The sequence below is a fragment of the Lampetra planeri genome, chromosome 24 (assembly GCF_965212315.1).
Source record: "Lampetra planeri chromosome 24, kcLamPlan1.2.h2, whole genome shotgun sequence".
Lineage (NCBI taxonomy): Eukaryota > Metazoa > Chordata > Hyperoartia > Petromyzontiformes > Petromyzontidae > Lampetra > Lampetra planeri.
In genome coordinates, this window is record NC_136130.1 from 1,158,705 (window position 1) to 1,185,445 (window position 26,741).

The following is a 26,741-nucleotide window of genomic DNA, read 5'->3' on the forward strand; positions in this document are numbered from 1 at the left end:
GTTGGGGCATGGGTGTGTTGTTGTGACTTGCTGTGATGAGTGAGTGAGTTGGTGTGTGGGTGTATTGTTGTGACTTGCTATGATGAGTGAGTGAGTTGGCGCGTGGGTGTGTTGTTGTGACTTGCTGTGATGAGTGAGTGAGTTGGTGCGTTGGTGTGTTGTTGTGACTTGCTGTGATGAGTGAGTGAGTTGGTGCGTGGGTGTATTGTTGTGACGTGCTGTGATGAGTGAGTGAGTTGGTGCGTGGGTGTGTTGTTGTAACTTTCTGTGATGAGTGAGTGAGTTGGTGTGTGGGTGTGTTGTTGTGACCTGCAGTGATGAGTGAGTGAGTTGGTGCGTGGGTGTGTTGTTGTGACCTGCTGTGATGAGTGAGTGAGTTGGTGCGTCGGTGTACTGTTGTGACGTGTAGTGATGAGTGAGTGAGTTGGTGCGTGGGTGTGTTGTTGTGACTTGCTGTGATGAGTGAGTGAGTTGGTGTGTGGGTGTGTTGTTGTGACCTGCAGTGATGAGTGAGTGAGTTGGTGCGTGGGTGTGTTGTTGTGACTTGATGTGATGAGTGAGTGAGTTGGGGCATGGGTGTGTTGTTGTGACTTGCTGTGATGAGTGAGTGAGTTGGTGTGTGGGTGTATTGTTGTGACTTGCTATGATGAGTGAGTGAGTTGGCGCGTGGGTGTGTTGTTGTGACTTGCAATGATGAGTGAGTGAGTTGGGGCTTGGATGTGTTGTTGTGACTTGCAGTGATGAGTGAGTGAGTTGGTGCGTGGGTGTGTTGTTGTGACGTGCTGTGATAAGTGAGTGAGTTGGTGCGTGGGTGTGTTGTTGTGACTTTCAGCGATGAGTGAGTGAGTTGGGGTGTGGGTGTGTTGTTGTGACTTGCTGTGATGAGTGAGTGAGTTGGTGCGTGGGTCTGTTGTTGTGACCTGCTGTGATGAGTGAGTGAGTTGGTGCGTGGGTGTGTTGTTGTGACTTGCTATGATGAGTGAGTGAGTTTGTGCGTGGGTGTGTTGTTGTGACGTGCTGTGATGAGTGAGTTGGTGCGTGGGTGTGTTGTTGTGACTTGCAGTGATGAGTGAGTGAGTTGGTGCGTGGGTGTGTTGTTGTGACCTGGTAGTGATGAGTGAGTGAGTTGGTGCGTGGGTGTGTTGTTGTGACTTGCAGTGATGAGTGAGTGATTTGGTGCTTGGGTGTGTTGTTGTGACCTGCAGTGATGAGTGAGTGAGTTGGTGCGTGGGTGTGTTGTTGTGAGGGGCTGTGATGAGTGAGTGAGTTGGTGCGTGGGTGTGTTGTTGTGACCTGCTGTGATGAGTGAGTGAGTTGGTGCGTCGGTGTGTTGTTGTGACTTGCTATGATGAGTGAGTGAGTTTGGGCGTGGGTGTGTTGTTGTGACTTGCAGTGATGAGTGAGTGAGTTGGTGCGTGGGTGTGTTGTTGTGAGGGGCTGTGATGAGTGAGTGAGTTTGTGCATGGGTGTGTTGTTGTGACCTGCTGTGATGAGTGAGTGAGTTGGTGCGTGGGTGTGTTGTTGTGACTTGCTATGATGAGTGAGTGAGTTGGGGCGTGGGTGTGTTGTTGTGACTTGCAGTGATGAGTGAGTGAGTTGGTGCGTGGGTGTGTTGTTGTGACTTGCTATGATGAGTGAGTGAGTTTGGGCATGGGTGTGTTGTTGTGACTTGCAGTGATGAGTGAGTGAGTTGGTGCGTGGGTGTGTTGTTGTGACTTGCTGTGATGAGTGAGTGATTTGGAGCGTGGGTGTGTTGTTGTGACCTGCAGCGATGAGTGAGTGAGTTAGGGTGTGGGTGTGTGTTTGTGACTTGCTGTGATGAGTGAGTGAGTTGGTGCGTGGGTCTGTTGTTGTGACCTGCTGTGATGAGAGAGTGAGTTGGTGCGTGGGTGTGTTGTTGTGACTTGCTATGATGAGTGAGTGAGTTTGTGCGTGGGTGTGTTGTTGTGACGTGCTGTGATGAGTGAGTTGGTACGTGGGTGTGTTGTTGTGACTTGCAGTGATGAGTGAGTGAGTTGGTGCGTGGGTGTGTTGTTGTGACTTGCTGTGATGAGTGAGTGAGTTGGTGCGTTGGTGTGTTGTTGTGACTTGCTGTGATGAGTGAGTGAGTTGGTGCGTGGGTGTATTGTTGTGACGTGCTGTGATGAGTGAGTGAGTTGGTGCGTGGGTGTGTTGTTGTAACTTTCTGTGATGAGTGAGTGAGTTGGTGTGTGGGTGTGTTGTTGTGACCTGCAGTGATGAGTGAGTGAGTTGGTGCGTGGGTGTGTTGTTGTGACCTGCTGTGATGAGTGAGTGAGTTGGTGCGTCGGTGTACTGTTGTGACGTGTAGTGATGAGTGAGTGAGTTGGTGCGTGGGTGTGTTGTTGTGACTTGCTGTGATGAGTGAGTGAGTTGGTGTGTGGGTGTGTTGTTGTGACCTGCAGTGATGAGTGAGTGAGTTGGTGCGTGGGTGTGTTGTTGTGACTTGATGTGATGAGTGAGTGAGTTGGGGCATGGGTGTGTTGTTGTGACTTGCTGTGATGAGTGAGTGAGTTGGTGTGTGGGTGTATTGTTGTGACTTGCTATGATGAGTGAGTGAGTTGGCGCGTGGGTGTGTTGTTGTGACTTGCTGTGATGAGTGAGTGAGTTGGTGCGTTGGTGTGTTGTTGTGACTTGCTGTGATGAGTGAGTGAGTTGGTGCGTGGGTGTATTGTTGTGACGTGCTGTGATGAGTGAGTGAGTTGGTGCGTGGGTGTGTTGTTGTAACTTTCTGTGATGAGTGAGTGAGTTGGTGTGTGGGTGTGTTGTTGTGACCTGCAGTGATGAGTGAGTGAGTTGGTGCGTGGGTGTGTTGTTGTGACCTGCTGTGATGAGTGAGTGAGTTGGTGCGTCGGTGTACTGTTGTGACGTGTAGTGATGAGTGAGTGAGTTGGTGCGTGGGTGTGTTGTTGTGACTTGCTGTGATGAGTGAGTGAGTTGGTGTGTGGGTGTGTTGTTGTGACCTGCAGTGATGAGTGAGTGAGTTGGTGCGTGGGTGTGTTGTTGTGACTTGATGTGATGAGTGAGTGAGTTGGGGCATGGGTGTGTTGTTGTGACTTGCTGTGATGAGTGAGTGAGTTGGTGTGTGGGTGTATTGTTGTGACTTGCTATGATGAGTGAGTGAGTTGGCGCGTGGGTGTGTTGTTGTGACTTGCAGTGATGAGTGAGTGAGTTGGTGCGTGGGTGTGTTGTTGTGACCTGGTAGTGATGAGTGAGTGAGTTGGTGCGTGGGTGTGTTGTTGTGACTTGCAGTGATGAGTGAGTGATTTGGTGCTTGGGTGTGTTGTTGTGACCTGCAGTGATGAGTGAGTGAGTTGGGGCGTGGGTGTGTTGTTGTGACCTGCAGTGATGAGTGAGTGAGTTGGTGCGTGGGTGTGTTGTTGTGAGGGGCTGTGATGAGTGAGTGAGTTGGTGCGTGGGTGTGTTGTTGTGACCTGCTGTGATGAGTGAGTGAGTTGGTGCGTGGGTGTGTTGTTGTGACTTGCTATGATGAGTGAGTGAGTTTGGGCGTGGGTGTGTTGTTGTGACTTGCAGTGATGAGTGAGTGAGTTGGTGCGTGGGTGTGTTGTTGTGAGGGGCTGTGATGAGTGAGTGAGTTTGTGCATGGGTGTGTTGTTGTGACCTGCTGTGATGAGTGACTGAGTTGGTGCGTGGGTGTGTTGTTGTGACTTGCTATGATGAGTGAGTGAGTTGGGGCGTGGGTGTGTTGTTGTGACTTGCAGTGATGAGTGAGTGAGTTGGTGCGTGGGTGTGTTGTTGTGACCTGCTGTGATGAGTGAGTGAGTTGGTGTGTGGGTGTGTTGTTGTGACCTGCAGTGATGAGTGAGTGAGTTGGTGCGTGGGTGTGTTGTTGTGACTTGATGTGATGAGTGAGTGAGTTGGGGCATGGGTGTGTTGTTGTGACTTGCTGTGATGAGTGAGTGAGTTGGTGCGTGGGTGTGTTGTTGTGACTTGCTATGATGAGTGAGTGAGTTTGGGCGTGGGTGTGTTGTTGTGACTTGCAGTGATGAGTGAGTGAGTTGGTGCGTGGGTGTGTTGTTGTGACTTGCAGTGATGAGTGAGTGAGTTGGTGCGTGGATGTGTTGTTGTGACTTGCTATGATGAGTGAGTGAGTTGGTGTGTGGGTGTGTTGTTGTGACCTGCAGTGATGAGTGAGTGAGTTGGTGCGTGGGTGTGTTGTTGTGACCTGCTGTGATGAGTGAGTGAGTTGGTGCGTCGGTGTACTGTTGTGACGTGTAGTGATGAGTGAGTGAGTTGGTGCGTGGGTGTGTTGTTGTGACTTGCTGTGATGAGTGAGTGAGTTGGTGTGTGGGTGTGTTGTTGTGACCTGCAGTGATGAGTGAGTGAGTTGGTGCGTGGGTGTGTTGTTGTGACTTGATGTGATGAGTGAGTGAGTTGGGGCATGGGTGTGTTGTTGTGACTTGCTGTGATGAGTGAGTGAGTTGGTGTGTGGGTGTATTGTTGTGACTTGCTATGATGAGTGAGTGAGTTGGCGCGTGGGTGTGTTGTTGTGACTTGCTGTGATGAGTGAGTGAGTTGGTGCGTTGGTGTGTTGTTGTGACTTGCTGTGATGAGTGAGTGAGTTGGTGCGTGGGTGTATTGTTGTGACGTGCTGTGATGAGTGAGTGAGTTGGTGCGTGGGTGTGTTGTTGTAACTTTCTGTGATGAGTGAGTGAGTTGGTGTGTGGGTGTGTTGTTGTGACCTGCAGTGATGAGTGAGTGAGTTGGTGCGTGGGTGTGTTGTTGTGACCTGCTGTGATGAGTGAGTGAGTTGGTGCGTCGGTGTACTGTTGTGACGTGTAGTGATGAGTGAGTGAGTTGGTGCGTGGGTGTGTTGTTGTGACTTGCTGTGATGAGTGAGTGAGTTGGTGTGTGGGTGTGTTGTTGTGACCTGCAGTGATGAGTGAGTGAGTTGGTGCGTGGGTGTGTTGTTGTGACTTGATGTGATGAGTGAGTGAGTTGGGGCATGGGTGTGTTGTTGTGACTTGCTGTGATGAGTGAGTGAGTTGGTGTGTGGGTGTATTGTTGTGACTTGCTATGATGAGTGAGTGAGTTGGCGCGTGGGTGTGTTGTTGTGACTTGCAGTGATGAGTGAGTGAGTTGGTGCGTGGGTGTGTTGTTGTGACCTGGTAGTGATGAGTGAGTGAGTTGGTGCGTGGGTGTGTTGTTGTGACTTGCAGTGATGAGTGAGTGATTTGGTGCTTGGGTGTGTTGTTGTGACCTGCAGTGATGAGTGAGTGAGTTGGGGCGTGGGTGTGTTGTTGTGACCTGCAGTGATGAGTGAGTGAGTTGGTGCGTGGGTGTGTTGTTGTGAGGGGCTGTGATGAGTGAGTGAGTTGGTGCGTGGGTGTGTTGTTGTGACCTGCTGTGATGAGTGAGTGAGTTGGTGCGTGGGTGTGTTGTTGTGACTTGCTATGATGAGTGAGTGAGTTTGGGCGTGGGTGTGTTGTTGTGACTTGCAGTGATGAGTGAGTGAGTTGGTGCGTGGGTGTGTTGTTGTGAGGGGCTGTGATGAGTGAGTGAGTTTGTGCATGGGTGTGTTGTTGTGACCTGCTGTGATGAGTGACTGAGTTGGTGCGTGGGTGTGTTGTTGTGACTTGCTATGATGAGTGAGTGAGTTGGGGCGTGGATGTGTTGTTGTGACTTGCAGTGATGAGTGAGTGAGTTGGTGCGTGGGTGTGTTGTTGTGACTTGCTATGATAAGTGAGTGAGTTGGTGTGTGGGTGTGTTGTTGTGACCTGCAGTGATGCGTGAGTGATTTGGTGCGTGGGTGTGTTGTTGTGACCTGCTGTGATGAGTGAGTGAGTTGGTGCGTGGGTGTGTTGTTGTGACCTGCTGTGATGAGTGAGTGAGTTGGTGTGTGGGTGTGTTGTTGTGACCTGCAGTGATGAGTGAGTGAGTTGGTGCGTGGGTGTGTTGTTGTGACTTGATGTGATGAGTGAGTGAGTTGGGGCATGGGTGTGTTGTTGTGACTTGCTGTGATGAGTGAGTGAGTTGGTGCGTGGGTGTGTTGTTGTGACTTGCTATGATGAGTGAGTGAGTTTGGGCGTGGGTGTGTTGTTGTGACTTGCAGTGATGAGTGAGTGAGTTGGTGCGTGGGTGTGTTGTTGTGACTTGCAGTGATGAGTGAGTAAGTTGGTGCATGGGTGTGTTGTTGTGAGGGGCTGTGATGAGTGAGTGAGTGAGTTTGTGCGTAGGTGTGTTGTTGTGACCTGCTGTGATGAGAGAGTGAGTTGGTGCGTGGGTGTGTTGTTGTGACTTGCTATGATGAGTAAGTCAGTTTGTGTGTGGGTGTGTTGTTGTGACGTGCTGTGATGAGTGAGTTGGTGCGTGGGTGTGTTGTTGTGACTTGCAGTGATGAGTGAGTGAGTTGGTGCGTGGGTGTGTTGTTGTGACTTGCTGTGATGAGTGAGTGAGTTGGTGCGTTGGTGTGTTGTTGTGACTTGCTGTGATGAGTGAGTGAGTTGGTGCGTGGGTGTATTGTTGTGACGTGCTGTGATGAGTGAGTGAGTTGGTGCGTGGGTGTGTTGTTGTGACTTTCTGTGATGAGTGAGTGAGTTGGTGTGCTGGTGTGTTGTTGTGACCTGCAGTGATGAGTGAGTGAGTTGGTGCGTGGGTGTGTTGTTGTGACCTGCTGTGATGAGTGAGTGAGTTGGTGCGTCGGTGTGCTGTTGTGACGTGCAGTGATGAGTGAGTGAGTTGGTGCGTGGGTGTGTTGTTGTGACTTGCTGTGATGCGTGAGTGAGTTGGTGTGTGGGTGTGTTGTTGTGACCTGCAGTGATGAGTGAGTGAGTTGGTGCGTGGGTGTGTTGTTGTGACTTGATGTGATGAGTGAGTGAGTTGGGGCATGGGTGTGTTGTTGTGACTTGTTGTGATGAGTGAGTGAGTTGGTGTGTGGGTGTATTGTTGTGACTTGCAGTGATGAGTGAGTGAGTTGGTGCGTGGGTGTGTTGTTGTGACCTGGTAGTGATGAGTGAGTGAGTTGGTGCGTGGGTGTGTTGTTGTGACTTGCAGTGATGAGTGAGTGATTTGGTGCTTGGGTGTGTTGTTGTGAGGGGCTGTGATGAGTGAGTGAGTTGGTGCGTGGGTGTGTTGTTGTGACTTTCTGTGATGAGTGAGTGAGTTGGTGTGTGGGTGTGTTGTTGTGACCTGCAGTGATGAGTGAGTGAGTTGGTGCGTGGGTGTGTTGTTGTGACCTGCTGTGATGAGTGAGTGAGTTGGTGCGTCGGTGTACTGTTGTGACGTGCAGTGATGAGTGAGTGAGTTGGTGCGTGGGTGTGTTGTTGTGACTTGCTGTGATGAGTGAGTGAGTTGGTGTGTGGGTGTGTTGTTGTGACCTGCAGTGATGAGTGAGTGAGTTGGTGCGTGGTTGTGTTGTTGTGACTTGATGTGATGAGTGAGTGAGTTGGGGCATGGGTGTGTTGTTGTGACTTGTTGTGATGAGTGAGTGAGTTGGTGTGTGGGTGTATTGTTGTGACTTGCAGTGATGAGTGAGTGAGTTGGTGCGTCGGTGTGTTGTTGTGACCTGGTAGTGATGAGTGAGTGAGTTGGTGCGTGGGTGTGTTGTTGTGACTTGCTATGATGAGTGAGTGAGTTTGGGCGTGGGTGTGTTGTTGTGACTTGCAGTGATGAGTGAGTGAGTTGGTGCGTGGGTGTGTTGTTGTGAGGGGCTGTGATGAGTGAGTGAGTTTGTGCATGGGTGTGTTGTTGTGACTTGCAGTGATGAGTGAGTGAGTTGGTGCGTGGGTGTGTTGTTGTGACTTGCTATGATGAGTGAGTGAGTTGGGGCATGGGTGTGTTGTTGTGACTTGCAGTGATGAGTGAGTTGGTGCGTGGGTGTGTTGTTGTGACTTGCTGTGATGAGTGAGTGAATTGGAGCGTGGGTGTGTTGTTGTGACCTGCAATGATGAGTGAGTGAGTTGGGGCTTGGATGTGTTGTTGTGACTTGCAGTGATGAGTGAGTGAGTTGGTGCGTGGGTGTGTTGTTGTGACGTGCTGTGATAAGTGAGTGAGTTGGTGCGTGGGTGTGTTGTTGTGACTTTCAGCGATGAGTGAGTGAGTTGGGGTGTGGGTGTGTTGTTGTGACTTGCTGTGATGAGTGAGTGAGTTGGTGCGTGGGTCTGTTGTTGTGACCTGCTGTGATGAGTGAGTGAGTTGGTGCGTGGGTGTGTTGTTGTGACTTGCTATGATGAGTGAGTGAGTTTGTGCGTGGGTGTGTTGTTGTGACGTGCTGTGATGAGTGAGTTGGTGCGTGGGTGTGTTGTTGTGAGGGGCTGTGATGAGTGAGTGAGTTTGTGCATGGGTGTGTTGTTGTGACTTGCAGTGATGAGTGAGTGAGTTGGTGCGTGGGTGTGTTGTTGTGACTTGCTATGATGAGTGAGTGAGTTGGGGCATGGGTGTGTTGTTGTGACTTGCAGTGATGAGTGAGTTGGTGCGTGGGTGTGTTGTTGTGACTTGCTGTGATGAGTGAGTGAATTGGAGCGTGGGTGTGTTGTTGTGACCTGCAATGATGAGTGAGTGAGTTGGGGCTTGGATGTGTTGTTGTGACTTGCAGTGATGAGTGAGTGAGTTGGTGCGTGGGTGTGTTGTTGTGACGTGCTGTGATAAGTGAGTGAGTTGGTGCGTGGGTGTGTTGTTGTGACTTTCAGCGATGAGTGAGTGAGTTGGGGTGTGGGTGTGTTGTTGTGACTTGCTGTGATGAGTGAGTGAGTTGGTGCGTGGGTCTGTTGTTGTGACCTGCTGTGATGAGTGAGTGAGTTGGTGCGTGGGTGTGTTGTTGTGACTTGCTATGATGAGTGAGTGAGTTTGTGCGTGGGTGTGTTGTTGTGACGTGCTGTGATGAGTGAGTTGGTGCGTGGGTGTGTTGTTGTGACTTGCAGTGATGAGTGAGTGAGTTGGTGCGTGGGTGTGTTGTTGTGACCTGGTAGTGATGAGTGAGTGAGTTGGTGCGTGGGTGTGTTGTTGTGACTTGCAGTGATGAGTGAGTGATTTGGTGCTTGGGTGTGTTGTTGTGACCTGCAGTGATGAGTGAGTGAGTTGGTGCGTGGGTGTGTTGTTGTGAGGGGCTGTGATGAGTGAGTGAGTTGGTGCGTGGGTGTGTTGTTGTGACCTGCTGTGATGAGTGAGTGAGTTGGTGCGTCGGTGTGTTGTTGTGACTTGCTATGATGAGTGAGTGAGTTTGGGCGTGGGTGTGTTGTTGTGACTTGCAGTGATGAGTGAGTGAGTTGGTGCGTGGGTGTGTTGTTGTGAGGGGCTGTGATGAGTGAGTGAGTTTGTGCATGGGTGTGTTGTTGTGACCTGCTGTGATGAGTGAGTGAGTTGGTGCGTGGGTGTGTTGTTGTGACTTGCTATGATGAGTGAGTGAGTTGGGGCGTGGGTGTGTTGTTGTGACTTGCAGTGATGAGTGAGTGAGTTGGTGCGTGGGTGTGTTGTTGTGACTTGCTATGATGAGTGAGTGAGTTTGGGCATGGGTGTGTTGTTGTGACTTGCAGTGATGAGTGAGTGAGTTGGTGCGTGGGTGTGTTGTTGTGACTTGCTGTGATGAGTGAGTGATTTGGAGCGTGGGTGTGTTGTTGTGACCTGCAGCGATGAGTGAGTGAGTTAGGGTGTGGGTGTGTGTTTGTGACTTGCTGTGATGAGTGAGTGAGTTGGTGCGTGGGTCTGTTGTTGTGACCTGCTGTGATGAGAGAGTGAGTTGGTGCGTGGGTGTGTTGTTGTGACTTGCTATGATGAGTGAGTGAGTTTGTGCGTGGGTGTGTTGTTGTGACGTGCTGTGATGAGTGAGTTGGTACGTGGGTGTGTTGTTGTGACTTGCAGTGATGAGTGAGTGAGTTGGTGCGTGGGTGTGTTGTTGTGACTTGCTGTGATGAGTGAGTGAGTTGGTGCGTTGGTGTGTTGTTGTGACTTGCTGTGATGAGTGAGTGAGTTGGTGCGTGGGTGTATTGTTGTGACGTGCTGTGATGAGTGAGTGAGTTGGTGCGTGGGTGTGTTGTTGTAACTTTCTGTGATGAGTGAGTGAGTTGGTGTGTGGGTGTGTTGTTGTGACCTGCAGTGATGAGTGAGTGAGTTGGTGCGTGGGTGTGTTGTTGTGACCTGCTGTGATGAGTGAGTGAGTTGGTGCGTCGGTGTACTGTTGTGACGTGTAGTGATGAGTGAGTGAGTTGGTGCGTGGGTGTGTTGTTGTGACTTGCTGTGATGAGTGAGTGAGTTGGTGTGTGGGTGTGTTGCTGTGACCTGCAGTGATGAGTGAGTGAGTTGGTGCGTGGGTGTGTTGTTGTGACTTGATGTGATGAGTGAGTGAGTTGGGGCATGGGTGTGTTGTTGTGACTTGCTGTGATGAGTGAGTGAGTTGGTGTGTGGGTGTATTGTTGTGACTTGCTATGATGAGTGAGTGAGTTGGCGCGTGGGTGTGTTGTTGTGACTTGCTGTGATGAGTGAGTGAGTTGGTGCGTTGGTGTGTTGTTGTGACTTGCTGTGATGAGTGAGTGAGTTGGTGCGTGGGTGTATTGTTGTGACGTGCTGTGATGAGTGAGTGAGTTGGTGCGTGGGTGTGTTGTTGTAACTTTCTGTGATGAGTGAGTGAGTTGGTGTGTGGGTGTGTTGTTGTGACCTGCAGTGATGAGTGAGTGAGTTGGTGCGTGGGTGTGTTGTTGTGACCTGCTGTGATGAGTGAGTGAGTTGGTGCGTCGGTGTACTGTTGTGACGTGTAGTGATGAGTGAGTGAGTTGGTGCGTGGGTGTGTTGTTGTGACTTGCTGTGATGAGTGAGTGAGTTGGTGTGTGGGTGTGTTGTTGTGACCTGCAGTGATGAGTGAGTGAGTTGGTGCGTGGGTGTGTTGTTGTGACTTGATGTGATGAGTGAGTGAGTTGGGGCATGGGTGTGTTGTTGTGACTTGCTGTGATGAGTGAGTGAGTTGGTGTGTGGGTGTATTGTTGTGACTTGCTATGATGAGTGAGTGAGTTGGCGCGTGGGTGTGTTGTTGTGACTTGCAGTGATGAGTGAGTGAGTTGGTGCGTGGGTGTGTTGTTGTGACCTGGTAGTGATGAGTGAGTGAGTTGGTGCGTGGGTGTGTTGTTGTGACTTGCAGTGATGAGTGAGTGATTTGGTGCTTGGGTGTGTTGTTGTGACCTGCAGTGATGAGTGAGTGAGTTGGGGCGTGGGTGTGTTGTTGTGACCTGCAGTGATGAGTGAGTGAGTTGGTGCGTGGGTGTGTTGTTGTGAGGGGCTGTGATGAGTGAGTGAGTTGGTGCGTGGGTGTGTTGTTGTGACCTGCTGTGATGAGTGAGTGAGTTGGTGCGTGGGTGTGTTGTTGTGACTTGCTATGATGAGTGAGTGAGTTTGGGCGTGGGTGTGTTGTTGTGACTTGCAGTGATGAGTGAGTGAGTTGGTGCGTGGGTGTGTTGTTGTGAGGGGCTGTGATGAGTGAGTGAGTTTGTGCATGGGTGTGTTGTTGTGACCTGCTGTGATGAGTGACTGAGTTGGTGCGTGGGTGTGTTGTTGTGACTTGCTATGATGAGTGAGTGAGTTGGGGCGTGGGTGTGTTGTTGTGACTTGCAGTGATGAGTGAGTGAGTTGGTGCGTGGGTGTGTTGTTGTGACTTGCTATGATGAGTGAGTGAGTTGGTGTGTGGGTGTGTTGTTGTGACCTGCAGTGATGCGTGAGTGATTTGGTGTGTGGGTGTGTTGTTGTGACCTGCTGTGATGAGTGAGTGAGTTGGTGCGTGGGTGTGTTGTTGTGACCTGCTGTGATGAGTGAGTGAGTTGGTGTGTGGGTGTGTTGTTGTGACCTGCAGTGATGAGTGAGTGAGTTGGTGCGTGGGTGTGTTGTTGTGACTTGATGTGATGAGTGAGTGAGTTGGGGCATGGGTGTGTTGTTGTGACTTGCTGTGATGAGTGAGTGAGTTGGTGCGTGGGTGTGTTGTTGTGACTTGCTATGATGAGTGAGTGAGTTTGGGCGTGGGTGTGTTGTTGTGACTTGCAGTGATGAGTGAGTGAGTTGGTGCGTGGGTGTGTTGTTGTGACTTGCAGTGATGAGTGAGTGAGTTGGTGCGTGGATGTGTTGTTGTGACTTGCTATGATGAGTGAGTGAGTTGGTGTGTGGGTGTGTTGTTGTGACCTGCAGTGATGAGTGAGTGAGTTGGTGCGTGGGTGTGTTGTTGTGACCTGCTGTGATGAGTGAGTGAGTTGGTGCGTCGGTGTACTGTTGTGACGTGTAGTGATGAGTGAGTGAGTTGGTGCGTGGGTGTGTTGTTGTGACTTGCTGTGATGAGTGAGTGAGTTGGTGTGTGGGTGTGTTGTTGTGACCTGCAGTGATGAGTGAGTGAGTTGGTGCGTGGGTGTGTTGTTGTGACTTGATGTGATGAGTGAGTGAGTTGGGGCATGGGTGTGTTGTTGTGACTTGCTGTGATGAGTGAGTGAGTTGGTGTGTGGGTGTATTGTTGTGACTTGCTATGATGAGTGAGTGAGTTGGCGCGTGGGTGTGTTGTTGTGACTTGCTGTGATGAGTGAGTGAGTTGGTGCGTTGGTGTGTTGTTGTGACTTGCTGTGATGAGTGAGTGAGTTGGTGCGTGGGTGTATTGTTGTGACGTGCTGTGATGAGTGAGTGAGTTGGTGCGTGGGTGTGTTGTTGTAACTTTCTGTGATGAGTGAGTGAGTTGGTGTGTGGGTGTGTTGTTGTGACCTGCAGTGATGAGTGAGTGAGTTGGTGCGTGGGTGTGTTGTTGTGACCTGCTGTGATGAGTGAGTGAGTTGGTGCGTCGGTGTACTGTTGTGACGTGTAGTGATGAGTGAGTGAGTTGGTGCGTGGGTGTGTTGTTGTGACTTGCTGTGATGAGTGAGTGAGTTGGTGTGTGGGTGTGTTGTTGTGACCTGCAGTGATGAGTGAGTGAGTTGGTGCGTGGGTGTGTTGTTGTGACTTGATGTGATGAGTGAGTGAGTTGGGGCATGGGTGTGTTGTTGTGACTTGCTGTGATGAGTGAGTGAGTTGGTGTGTGGGTGTATTGTTGTGACTTGCTATGATGAGTGAGTGAGTTGGCGCGTGGGTGTGTTGTTGTGACTTGCAGTGATGAGTGAGTGAGTTGGTGCGTGGGTGTGTTGTTGTGACCTGGTAGTGATGAGTGAGTGAGTTGGTGCGTGGGTGTGTTGTTGTGACTTGCAGTGATGAGTGAGTGATTTGGTGCTTGGGTGTGTTGTTGTGACCTGCAGTGATGAGTGAGTGAGTTGGGGCGTGGGTGTGTTGTTGTGACCTGCAGTGATGAGTGAGTGAGTTGGTGCGTGGGTGTGTTGTTGTGAGGGGCTGTGATGAGTGAGTGAGTTGGTGCGTGGGTGTGTTGTTGTGACCTGCTGTGATGAGTGAGTGAGTTGGTGCGTGGGTGTGTTGTTGTGACTTGCTATGATGAGTGAGTGAGTTTGGGCGTGGGTGTGTTGTTGTGACTTGCAGTGATGAGTGAGTGAGTTGGTGCGTGGGTGTGTTGTTGTGAGGGGCTGTGATGAGTGAGTGAGTTTGTGCATGGGTGTGTTGTTGTGACCTGCTGTGATGAGTGACTGAGTTGGTGCGTGGGTGTGTTGTTGTGACTTGCTATGATGAGTGAGTGAGTTGGGGCGTGGATGTGTTGTTGTGACTTGCAGTGATGAGTGAGTGAGTTGGTGCGTGGGTGTGTTGTTGTGACTTGCTATGATGAGTGAGTGAGTTGGTGTGTGGGTGTGTTGTTGTGACCTGCAGTGATGCGTGAGTGATTTGGTGCGTGGGTGTGTTGTTGTGACCTGCTGTGATGAGTGAGTGAGTTGGTGCGTGGGTGTGTTGTTGTGACCTGCTGTGATGAGTGAGTGAGTTGGTGTGTGGGTGTGTTGTTGTGACCTGCAGTGATGAGTGAGTGAGTTGGTGCGTGGGTGTGTTGTTGTGACTTGATGTGATGAGTGAGTGAGTTGGGGCATGGGTGTGTTGTTGTGACTTGCTGTGATGAGTGAGTGAGTTGGTGCGTGGGTGTGTTGTTGTGACTTGCTATGATGAGTGAGTGAGTTTGGGCGTGGGTGTGTTGTTGTGACTTGCAGTGATGAGTGAGTGAGTTGGGGCGTGGGTGTGTTGTTGTGACTTGCAGTGATGAGTGAGTGAGTTTGTGCGTGGATGTGTTGTTGTGACTTGCTATGATGAGTGAGTGAGTTGGTGTGTGGGTGTGTTGTTGTGACCTGCAGTGATGAGTGAGTGAGTTGGTGCGTGGGTGTGTTGTTGTGACCTGCTGTGATGAGTGAGTGAGTTGATGCGTGGGTGTGTTGTTGTGACCTGCTGTGATGAGTGAGTGAGTTGGTGCGTGGGTGTACTGTTGTGACGTGCAGTGATGAGTGAGTGAGTTGGTGCGTGGGTGTGTTGTTGTGACCTGCTGTGATGAGTGAGTGAGTTGGTGTGTGGGTGTATTGTTGTGACTTGCTATGATGAGTGAGTGAGTTGGTGCGTGGGTGTGTTGTTGTGACTTGCAGTGATGAGTGAGTGATTTGGTGCTTGGGTGTGTTGTTGTGACCTGCAGTGATGAGTGAGTGAGTTGGGGCGTGGGTGTGTTGTTGTGACCTGCAGTGATGAGTGAGTGAGTTGGTGCGTGGGTGTGTTGTTGTGAGGGGCTGTGATGAGTGAGTGAGTTGGTGCGTGGGTGTGTTGTTGTGACCTGCTGTGATGAGTGAGTGAGTTGGTGCGTGGGTGTGTTGTTGTGACTTGCTATGATGAGTGAGTGAGTTTGGGCGTGGGTGTGTTGTTGTGACTTGCAGTGATGAGTGAGTGAGTTGGTGCGTGGGTGTGTTGTTGTGAGGGGCTGTGATGAGTGAGTGAGTTTGTGCATGGGTGTGTTGTTGTGACCTGCTGTGATGAGTGACTGAGTTGGTGCGTGGGTGTGTTGTTGTGACTTGCTATGATGAGTGAGTGAGTTGGGGCGTGGATGTGTTGTTGTGACTTGCAGTGATGAGTGAGTGAGTTGGTGCGTGGGTGTGTTGTTGTGACTTGCTATGATGAGTGAGTGAGTTGGTGTGTGGGTGTGTTGTTGTGACCTGCAGTGATGCGTGAGTGATTTGGTGCGTGGGTGTGTTGTTGTGACCTGCTGTGATGAGTGAGTGAGTTGGTGCGTGGGTGTGTTGTTGTGACCTGCTGTGATGAGTGAGTGAGTTGGTGTGTGGGTGTGTTGTTGTGACCTGCAGTGATGAGTGAGTGAGTTGGTGCGTGGGTGTGTTGTTGTGACTTGATGTGATGAGTGAGTGAGTTGGGGCATGGGTGTGTTGTTGTGACTTGCTGTGATGAGTGAGTGAGTTGGTGCGTGGGTGTGTTGTTGTGACTTGCTATGATGAGTGAGTGAGTTTGGGCGTGGGTGTGTTGTTGTGACTTGCAGTGATGAGTGAGTGAGTTGGGGCGTGGGTGTGTTGTTGTGACTTGCAGTGATGAGTGAGTGAGTTTGTGCGTGGATGTGTTGTTGTGACTTGCTATGATGAGTGAGTGAGTTGGTGTGTGGGTGTGTTGTTGTGACCTGCAGTGATGAGTGAGTGAGTTGGTGCGTGGGTGTGTTGTTGTGACCTGCTGTGATGAGTGAGTGAGTTGATGCGTGGGTGTGTTGTTGTGACCTGCTGTGATGAGTGAGTGAGTTGGTGCGTGGGTGTACTGTTGTGACGTGCAGTGATGAGTGAGTGAGTTGGTGCGTGGGTGTGTTGTTGTGACCTGCTGTGATGAGTGAGTGAGTGAGTTGGGGCATGGGTGTGTTGTTGTGACTCGTTGTGATGAGTGAGTGAGTTGGTGTGTGGGTGTATTGTTGTGACTTGCTATGATGAGTGAGTGAGTTGGTGCGTGGGTGTGTTGTTGTGGCTTGCAGTGATGAGTGAGTGAGTTGGTGCGTGGGTGTGTTGTTGTGACCTGGTAGTGATGAGTGAGTGAGTTGGTGCGTGGGTGTGTTGTTGTGACTTGCAGTGATGAGTGAGTGATTTGGTGCTTGGGTGTGTTGTTGTGAGGGGCTGTGATGAGTGAGTGAGTTGGTGCGTGGGTGTGTTGTTGTGACTTGCTATGATGAGTGAGTGAGTTTGGGCGTGGGTGTGTTGTTGTGACTTGCAGTGATGAGTGAGTGAGTTGGTGCGTGGGTGTGTTGTTGTGAGGGGCTGTGATGAGTGAATGAGTTTGTGCATGGGTGTGTTGTTGTGACCTGCTGTGATGAGTGAGTGAGTTGGTGCGTGGGTGTGTTGTTGTGACTTGCAGTGATGAGTGAGTGAGTTGGTGCGTGGGTGTGTTGTTGTGACTTGCTATGATGAGTGAGTGAGTTGGTGCGTGGGTGTGTTGTTGTGACTTGCTGTGATGAGTGAGTGAATTGGAGCGTGGGTGTGTTGTTGTGACCTGCAGTGATGAGTGAGTGAGTTGGGGCTTGGATGTGTTGTTGTGACTTGCAGTGATGAGTGAGTGAGTTGGTGCGTGGGTGTGTTGTTGTGACGTGCTGTGATAAGTGAGTGAGTTGGTGCGTGGGTGTGTTGTGTGACTTTCAGCGATGAGTGAGTGAGTTGGGGTGTGGGTGTGTTGTTGTGACTTGCTGTGATGAGTGAGTGAGTTGGTGCGTGGGTCTGTTGTTGTGACCTGCTGTGATGAGTGAGTGAGTTGGTGCGTGGGTGTGTTGTTGTGACTTGCTATGATGAGTGAGTGAGTTTGTGCGTGGGTGTGTTGTTGTGACGTGCTGTGATGAGTGAGTTGGTGCGTGGGTGTGTTGTTGTGACGTGTTGTGATGAGTGAGTGAGTTGGTGCGTGGGTGTGTTGTTGTGCCTTGTAGTGATGAGTGAGTTGGTTGGGGCGTGGGTGTGTTGAACGTAGTACCGTTATAGTCTCGATTTAAAGCTTTCGTGACTGCAGGGATTCATCTTCTTGGTTCTTTCGGTAAAGTCACGTAGAAGGGAAGTAATAAAATAATAAAAATAAAACATATTAAAATAAAATAATTCTCACGACGTTTCGGCTACAACGCAAGCAGCCGTCTTCAGGTGAAGAATGAGGCACTGCCAAGCTAGGAGCTTATATATAAGCTGAGTTGGAGGTGGAAGAAGAAGAGAGCCTTAACAAAAGAACGTGCATATCAAGAGGAATTTCGTATATTCATGGGAAATGCGTAGGAGGTGGGCGGGGGGGTTTCAAAGTCATATTATGCCCATGCATTATGCAGGATCAGCAGCACCAAGGGAGGGTGCAGGGAGTAGCATTATCAAAGGAAAGGAATGTTAATAGTATGTAGCTGCAGTTACTAAACAACCACGTAGAAAACTAAAGTATAAACTACATAAAAAACTAAAGTATAAACTGCATAGCACCATCAGTATATTTACTATACTCTACAATAAGCTGATTTACTAACAGCAAGTAATACATTACAATTCTACGTCGTAAAAATTATATAATATGCTTCCATCTAAACTTTATTCTCTTACATCACACGAGCATACACCGTACTGCCATAGATAAACCCAACATAATATGACTAGCTTGGCAGTGCCTCATTCTTCACCTGAAGACGACTGCTTGCGTTGTAGCCGAAACGTCGTGAGAATTATTTTATTTTATTATGTTTTATTTTTATTATTTTATTACTTCCCTTCTACGTGACTTTACCGAAAGAACCAAGAAGACCGTTATAGTCCTTATACAAAACTTGGGAAAAGAGGCGACGGAAACCGTAACCATGATAGTAGCAACGATGGAAGCGTGAGCCAGCCACTCGAGCGAATTAGTAACGGATCAACAGTTACCCCGACTGCTGCCTCACGTGTAATTAAATCCTCTCGTACACGTGCACGTGTCCACCTCTCTTGTGTGACAACGCAGTGTTGTGACGCCGCCGCCGCCACCTGGTGTGCTCTCTTTGCAGCATGGTGCCTGCACGCAAGTGTTTCTTCCTGTTGCTGGCGCTGATGACATTGGCAGCCTCCCCAAGCCCCGTTGGTGAGCCTCAAACACAGAGCCTATGCCCTTGCTGATGAAGCTGCGCTGTTCTCTGTCTCAGTCAGATGTGTCTGTTCGCCATCGAACAAAGACGGGTCACTTGCATCGTGCGCTTTCGGATGCGCTTCTGTGACCGTCTGGATCGCTCTTCCTTCCGTTATTAGGAAGCCACTTTTAAATCTGGATTTAAAACTAATTTCTTTCAAACGTCTTTTTGTGGTAAGTTTGTTGTCCTTCCCCCGCATCTCCGATTAGCACGGTTGGCTACGTACGGTGCAAAAGAAGTTCAACATACTTAACGAGTAATCAACAAGTCAAAGTGATTTCCTGCTTTTTATAAGCATTGAGGCAGTGCTCCTATCCCATTTACTGCCCAAAGCCAGTGATGAAAATTCCACATTCCTAGATGTTCGGTTAGAGGATGAGCTCGAGGCTAGAGTTTGGGCTAGAGACCAGGCTAGTGGTTGGTCTAAAAGTTAGAGGTATGGGCTAGAGGTTGGGCAAGTAGATGGACTAGTGGATGGAGGCTGGGCTAGAGGATGGTTGAGACGATGCAGGCTGAGCTAGAGCATGGCCTAGTGGATGGGTTAGAGGAAGGAGTCTGGGCTAGAGGTCCGGCTAGTGGATGGGCTAGAGGATGGAGGCTGGGCAAGAGGTCCGGCTAATGGATGGGCTAGAGGATGGAGGCTGAGCAACAGGTCAGGCTAGTGGATGGGCTAGAGGATGGAGGCTGAGCTAGAGGTCCGGCTAGTGTATGGGCTAGAGGATGGAGGCTGGGCTAGAAGTCAGGCTAGTGGATGGGCTAGAGGATGGAGGCTGGGCTAGAGGTCAGGCTAGTGGATGGGCTAGAGGATGGAGGCTGGGCTAGAGGTCGGGCTAGTGTATGGGCTAGAGGATGGAGGCTGGGTTAGAGGTCAAGCTAGTGGATGGGCTAGAGGATGGAGGCTGGGCTGGAGGTCAGGCTAGTGGATGGGCTAGAGGATGGAGGCTGGGCTAGAGGTCAGGCTAGCGGATGGGCTAGAGGATGGAGGCTGGGCTAGAGGTCAGGCTAGTGGATGGGCTAGAGGATGGAGGCTGGGCTAGAGGTCTGGCTAGTGGATGGGCTACAGGTCAGGCTAGTGGATGAGCTAGAGGTCAGGCTAGTGGATGGGTTAGAGACTGGAGGTCGGGCTAGAGCAGGTGTCGGCAACCAAAATAAGACGTACTCTTTGGGTCTCTCGGTAAAGCCACGTAGATAGAAGAAAAATAATATTTAAAAATCATGATCGTAACGTCGTGATTTTTTATTATTTGTGTATTCTTTTTCTATCTATGTGACTTTACCGAAAGACCCAAAGAGTATGAATTCAGTAACGAAAGCTTTAAGTCAAGATTCAAAATAAGAAGAGTAATATATATTTTAAAATTCAGTAATAAAATCAATATTTCAAAAGGTGCAATGCACATGAACATGAAACGGTGACACTTACTATATCATGTCACGAAGCAGTCCTTAAGGCGCTGCGTGTGGTCCGGGGAGCCCGCAGGTTACTGACCTATGGGCTAGAGGGTGGACTAGAGGCTGGCCTTGAGGCTGGGCGACAAGCTGGAGTCCAAGCTAGACACAGGAGGCCAGGCTATAAATTGGGCTATAGGCTGGGTTAGTTCGATATTGCGCTGGAGGCTGGACTAGGCCTGGGTCGTGAGTTGAGCTGGCTGCTCGTGTGCCCACCAGCAGGAAAGTTACCGGGCCGGCCGATCGTGTGGTGCCGGACGGTGGACATGCTGACGCTGACGTGCTGGTGGCAGCCAGCGAAGGGAGATGACCCCAGCACCAACTACACCCTCTTCTACACCACACAGTCCGGATCCACCCTGTGAGACTCACACTCGACCCACCTCACTGCCGTGTCACCGCCACGATCATCATTTCCGATTAGCACGATTGGCTACTTACGGTGCGAAAGAAGTTCAACATACATACATCACCAAAGCTCACTGACGTGTCACCATCACTGCCACTACCACCACTACCACCACTACTGCCACTGTCACCACCTCAACTGCCACTACCACGATGACCACAACGATTGCCACGATGCCCCTTGATGGAGTTGCATATATTTGGTCTCAGTTTCGCAGGTTCAGCGGCAGAGTCTCCAGCTCCTCAAGAGCGCATTGTCATTTGCCGGATTATCAGCATACATACCATGGTTGACCAGTGGGAAGCCACCCCTTTCCATACCCATGAGTTGATTAGCCTCCCATTGTATCTGTACCAGATGGAAATTTCCCTGGCATGGCCAAGGAAAATTTTTTAAATGTGATCAAAAAAACATGAAATAGTGTAGGGGCCAGAGGACATCCCAGTCACACCCCAATTTTGAACATGAAATGGCTCCAACTCTCCAGCGGGGTCAAGCTCCATTGTGTTATCTGAGCTGAGGGGATTCTCCTCCCCCAAGACCTCACAGACAAACCCCTTCCCATGGGTCAGAGATTGGGTCACCATTCTTTCCCTTTACGATGGCAATAGGTGCGGCGCTGAAAGTTCATGAAATTTAAAGAGTGTTTTATGTTTTTGAGCTGCTCAGGCAGTTTTCCTCTCCTCAGCAACCACTACTTATTATTACAGTGTCACATATCTCTCCAAATCTCTAAGCAAAGGTGGCCGTAAGCATCCACATTCTTGGATGTGAGATGTTATGGATGGAATTGGCTTTTTGCTTTCGCTAAGCTAGCTGGAACAACCTCCTTTGTCAGCCAGGGTTTCTGGGGAGTTCTAGACTGCCTACCCAATGAAGCCGTCGCACCTGCATGAACCACCGTCCTGAATCTCACCCCTCCCCCTCAGAATCAGGAAGAGGAGGAGAAGATGCCAACATCAGCTGCAAGCTATGATTACATTTTTGCTTGCAACCTTCGTCAGCTAGCCGAGATCAAGCGATTGTGGTTTTAATGGGGTCCTGGGTGGACACTCACCACCGCAGTGAAGTATCGTAGGCGCATCTTACAGATGGCAATGGGCAGATCAGCTCCACGGTAGGTCGTGATGTAAAGGACATTGGCCTATACTCAATGTTCTGTCACTGTCTAGTCCAGCAGATGTTTTTGCTTGGAGCCGCCATGTATCCATAATGCTGTGTGGATGTGCCGATGATGGAACAGCGTTTTGGTGATGTATAAGTCCATGGGCTGCACATAAGTCAAGCAGCCTCCTACCGTTGTTATTGCGCTGATCTGGACCATGCCTTCCAATCATTCCCACCCAAGTATTTGTTTTGTGATCCACGCAGGCGTTAAAATTACCCAAAAGGATGACTATCCCAAGGGGCCACTGCAGCCAGTACCTGGGACAGGTCAAAGAAGGCATCTGACTTATTAGCCTTTGCCCGCATCCCTTAACTGGTGTTCATCTTTGGCAGGGACGTAAGCCACCACTACCATTCCTCACCTCCTATTGATGGGGAGGCATGCCCACAGCAGCCTGAGACTCATGGCTTCCCATACGTCACCGCTGCAATCTTCATGCACCCCTTTTTTGTTGTTGGGAAGAGCCACTCCCTGTTTTGGCAGTTTCCTACCCCGAGTGGAGGACTGTCCACACCCCTCGCGGTGACTGGAGACAGCACCAGACCACCAGATCTCCTCTATTCCACAGAGCTCCAGGCGGTACTCGTCCAGCTTCCGACAAAGGAATGGCAGCCTCTCCGGCGCAGTTAACATTTTGGTAATTCCACGTGGCCAGCCGCAGTGGTTTTCTGCTGCTTCTGGAGGAGCCGTGAGAGGGGGTGGAAGAGGGGGGATTCAGTATCCCAACTGCACCAAAAGGGGTTTGACCAGAGAATGTCACGAATGCCTATGGGCCTCCGGCACAGGAGGCATATTTTGGTGTTTTTATAGGTTCTTTGGTACTTTCATTGAAGAGGGAGGGGTTAACCAGCCCCTCGTACCTGTCAAGAGCCCCCATTGGAGGCACCTCTGATTAGCACGGTTGGCTACGTACGGGGTGAAAGAACTTCAACGTACATACATTGGCCACTGTGTTAGCCTCGAACACAGACACATTCACATAAATGCACATACACATATACAACCAAGACAAACTCGCCCACCCACCCACCCACTCACCCACACACATCTACGCTCATGCTTACCCAAGCGTACACGTATAAACTCACACGCATAAACACATTCACACATATACAGGATGGTCCAGGTGTATGGTGACCCCCCCCCCCCCCCAAATTAATTGACCCGCAAACATTTTTCCCCTTTGCATGTTCATTTCTGTTTTAAATAAACTTTACTTAAAACAATATATTAAGTTTTAGAGAATTAAATGGGGGGGAGGGGAGTCACAATACAGCTGGACCGCCCTGTATACGAACAAACTCGTCTTCTACTTCCACGCGTTTATCCCCCTTGTGTGGGATGCTCCGCTGTCCTTGCCAACCTTCTCCACGCTGCCCTGTCCTGCGCCATCTCTCTTTACGCTCCTCGGGCCACCGTGTCCCATCGCACCACATCGCCCCTCCACCTCTTCTTCTACCCTTGACCTCTTTCCATCCTTTTGCTTCACTTGCACCTTCTGACCCACGTAATTTTCCTGTTGTCTCTCCACATGACCGAACCACACCAGAGCCTTTTCTCTCTCTCATCTTCTCCGTGATTTCTACCACCTTGAGTCTTTCTCTCACTTCTTCATTTCTCACCCTGTCCTTCCTTGTTAAACCCAACATCCACCGTGACATCCTCGTCTCCGTGACTGCCATGGCTTGGTCCTCCCTCCTTCTTGTACCCCAGCACTCGGACCCGTACAACAGCACACACTAACACACTCGCACTCATAAACACGCGCACACATAGCCAACACGTGAATGACATGCATACAAACATATAGCATCTATAACTTGTGTAGTGCGTGTTAATGCAGTGGATATCCCACCCAGGCGAATGCCTAAATAAAGTGCTCACAGAAGCTTAATGTAGAACGCACACGAGCTGTAACGGTTGCGCACGTTGTGTGAGTGAGTTTTTAATTAGAGACTTGAATAAGTTGACAACTAGTGGTAGAGTCTAGTTTGTGTGTCTGTCAGTGTGTGTGTGTCAGTGTGTGTGTGTGGGGAGCGGTAGTGCAGCGGGTAGGGCGGTGTGCTAAGAGCCCAGCGACCTGAGTTCGATTCCCGCTCACGGCCAACACCGGTGACGATTATCTGAACCGGTTCTGGGCCTCCTCTAAGTTGACTCGGCCTCAAATGAATACCTGGTGCAGTGTGTAAAACATTGCCACTGGGGAGACAAAGGCAGTCGGGCGTGATGCTGGCTAACTACCCCCTCGTGTGCCGTGCCGGCCTTCATCGGCGTTTGCTAACAGCACTTGCCCCAACAGACTGTAAAGGCTATACGGGGGATCTTTGTCTGTGTGGGAGACCGTTTCGTATTGAAGCAGCGGTCTGAGCGAGAGTGCCTGTTTGGGGAGCGGTGGCACAGGGGTTAACGGGCTGCGCTACGAACCCCGGAGACCCGAGTTTGATTCTCGCTCATGGCCACCAATACCGGTGACGATTATCTGAACTGGTCCCGGGCCTTCCCTAGGTTGACTCAGCCTCAAATTAGATACCCTGACCACCCCACCCCCTCGTGTGTTGTGGGGGCCCTCATAGGTGCTCGCTGATAGCACTCGCCCAACAGTCCGGTAAAGGTTAAAGGGTGAGGATTCTGCGTCTTCATTCGGGTTTGTTGCCGATTGGCTGCTTGGCGCAGGGCGAACGAGTCCGCCGAGTGCCCGGATTACGTCACCGCGGGGCCCAACAGCTGCTTCTTCGACCAGGAGCACACCTCGATGTGGGTGATGCACTGCGTGACGGTGATGGCGAGCTCGCCCACGGGAAACGCGTCCTTCGAGAAGCACTGCATCAAGCTGCTGGACTACGGTGAGCGGTGAAATGTGTCTCCCGCACCGCTGGGAGTTGGTGCGGGGGGGGTCCGCGTACAGGAAACGCTCGATAACGTTTGTCACGGCTCTGGACGGGGGGCAGCGGTCGTAGCAAGTGTCTGAAGCGCCGTTCGAGAAAACGTGCGAAATATCAGGAATGATGACGCGGTTCCCCAGCGAGATGACGGCGGAGGCTTCCAGGGATGGTGCTCCTCGCTGTCGCTGCACGGGTGACTTTGTCTCTCCGTGTTACTGCTGGGGAGACGCTCCCTCCCCTACCTGGTTGCTGGCATGTGTGTGGTTGCTGGTGAGTGTGGTTTCCGGTGAGCGTGTTATTTCTTATGGGAAGCAGTAGTGTCATGGTTAGCACACTGCGCTGAACCGCGTTCAATTCCTGCGAATATTTGAACCGGTCCTGGGCCTCCTCTAAGTCGACTCGGCCTTAAATGAGTACCTGGTGTGGCATGTAAACATTACAACTGGGGACACAAAGGCGGTCGGGCATTGTGCTGGCCACTCACCTACTGATGCGGTGTGTTGGCCTTCATAGGTGCCCTCTAACAGCCCTTGCCCCAACAGTCTGTTCAAGGCCATACAGGGGATCTCTGTCATTGTGTGCATTGTTGTTGAGTGTGAGTGAGTGATTGGCAAGATGTTAACTCCCTCGGCTGCTATGCAGGAGATAATGGTTTTGATCCTGACCCTCATGCCTGTATATTTGTAGTTTGCATGTCTCTCCATGTGGTCGCGTGGATTTATCTCCGGATCCTCCGGTATTTACCTGCACATTTAGAAACATGCATTTAGAGTATTTGGCTGCTTTAAATTTGCACACGATAAACCACTTCGTTGAGCTGTCATTTTTGTCCAGGTCGCTTCTGAAAAAAGAGCTCGATGGCTCAGTGGGCCTTATCTGGTAAAATAAAAAAATGGTTTACTTTTAGTTGTTGTGGGTGAGTTATCACTGCAGTGGCACTCACCTGCTGGGCCTGGTTGCCGTCTCCTTCCCCAGTGGAGCCGGACGTTCCCGTCAACGTGAACGTGACGCTGCGGAACGTCAGCGACCCAGATCCGGTGGTTCTGGTGACTTGGGCACCACCTCCGTCCGCCAACGTCAAATACGGGCTGGTGGTGCTGGAGTACGAGGTGGAGTACCGGGCCGAACACCAGACAAGTGGCACGGTGAGAGACGGACGAGCACGCATGTAAAACCAGGCCCCCAGCGTAAAAACACATTTTTCTAAACGAAATTATTTTACCAGCTAAGGCCGACCGAGCTCTTTTTCATAAGCGTACCTGGCAGCAAATGATCGCTAAACTTTAGTGGCTTATCACGTCCAAATTTATTTGCAGCCAAATATTCTAAGCGCGTGTTTTCTAAGCATAGAAGGGAACGCAGGGAGTTATTCTCTGCTCAAATGAGCATCGAGGCTTTTGTGCTCATCCCCTGTTCTCAAGTTAGTGGTGGAAATTCCGTATTTCTCTGACGGGCGGGGGCGGAGGGGTGAGACTTTCCACATGACAAGTGCTGTTCACTTCCCCCAACAAAGTGGTACTAATTTGTATGGACCCCGGGAGGGTAGGGATAGATGGGCTGAGTCAGCCCCCTCCAACCAAGATTTGAACTCGCAATCTCGTGATTGCGTGCCGCTCGCTCGACCGCTGAGCAGCCGCCGGGCCATTTGCATAATGAGCGGTTACGCTGGCCAGGCTGGCGTGACACGGCGCTTGCATCTCTGGCTCGCGTAATTTTCCAAATAATTGCGTCTAAGTCCTGCCAATAGGCTTATTAATGTTACTTCATGGGCAGGGTCAACGGTCGGCAGATTTGGACCGTAATGTCAATAAATAACCGGAGTGTTAGTTTTGGCAAACAAATGCCAAATGACAAATGCATAAATAATGTGTGGTGCAGTTTATGTTAATCGTCCGGAGCTTCATGTCCCTGGCAACGATTCTGCATGACGATATGGTGCAATAATCGTTTCACTTTTTTTTGCCTCCCTTGTGTTTTTTATTGACTTTTTTTTACTTCTTAGTACGGCTTTAATACAGAGCACAAATAATCATAAGCGACGTTGTGGAGTATCTACTTAGGTTCTGTAAATCATAGCTAATGATTATTTCGTGTTGTATTACAGTTTGCATGGAACTCGGACCCATATATAACAGAGAGGGTTCTCGCCCATAAGCATCTGGTAGTTCACCAGCACTGGTTCAAGCGAACCAGACTCTGCCGATGAGATGCTCAGTACTCTTTGGTTTTTTCGGTAAAGTCACGTAGGTTAAAAGAAAACAAATAAATTAAATCACGACGTTTCGGAGGCAACACAAGCTTCCGTCTTCAGGTGAAACCGTCACAGCAAAATTGCTGTATCAAGTGAAGAGAAGTCCCAAGAGACACGACCTTATATACTAGTTAAGGGGGGAGGAGCCAGGATGGGCCGCGGGAGAGGAGGAGTTGTGAGATGGTCAGTACGGCTGCTGGAACTGAGCCTTTGTAATGTAGATGGCAGAAGTAGATAAGCAAGCTAGGATTAAGCTGCCTTTTGTTATGCTGCTGGGTGGGTAAAATTCAAAGCAGGCCACCAGCGTGTGAAAAAAGAATGTAAACATGATAAAACAAAACTGGCTGTCTATCAGTAAACTGCACGGTAACTAAAGTAGAAAAATAAGCTAAACATGATAAGCAACGTGTGATGATGTTGATGGTGGTGCGTGGAGCTGAGGGTAACAGACTGGTAATATGGATATGTTTAAGAAGATCAATCTAAACTGGCTGTCTATCAGTAAACTGCACGGTAACTAAAGTTTAACTTGGTTAATTACATATTTCCAATGATTGCTCAATCTGAATCCATCATCTCGGTTG

The 26,741-nt window shown here is 50.2% G+C and overlaps 1 protein-coding gene across 5 annotated transcripts in view; it reads left to right on the forward strand.

Annotated features, from left to right (window-relative positions):
- Positions 1–26,741, forward strand: part of LOC144726635 (uncharacterized) — a 92,266-nt gene that overhangs the window by 41,202 nt on the left and 24,323 nt on the right. For 3 of the 5 annotated variants that reach the window (XM_078605374.1, XM_078605376.1, XM_078605372.1), the window contains exons 2-5: positions 17,879–17,952; positions 19,667–19,808; positions 23,698–23,867; positions 24,882–25,051. In XM_078605374.1, coding sequence (XP_078461500.1) covers positions 17,879–17,952; positions 19,667–19,808; positions 23,698–23,867; positions 24,882–25,051 — 556 coding nt within the window. The remainder of the gene's footprint in view (positions 1–17,878; positions 17,953–19,666; positions 19,809–23,697; positions 23,868–24,881; positions 25,052–26,741) is intronic. The other 2 variants (XM_078605375.1, XM_078605373.1) reach the window with 1 other exon arrangement.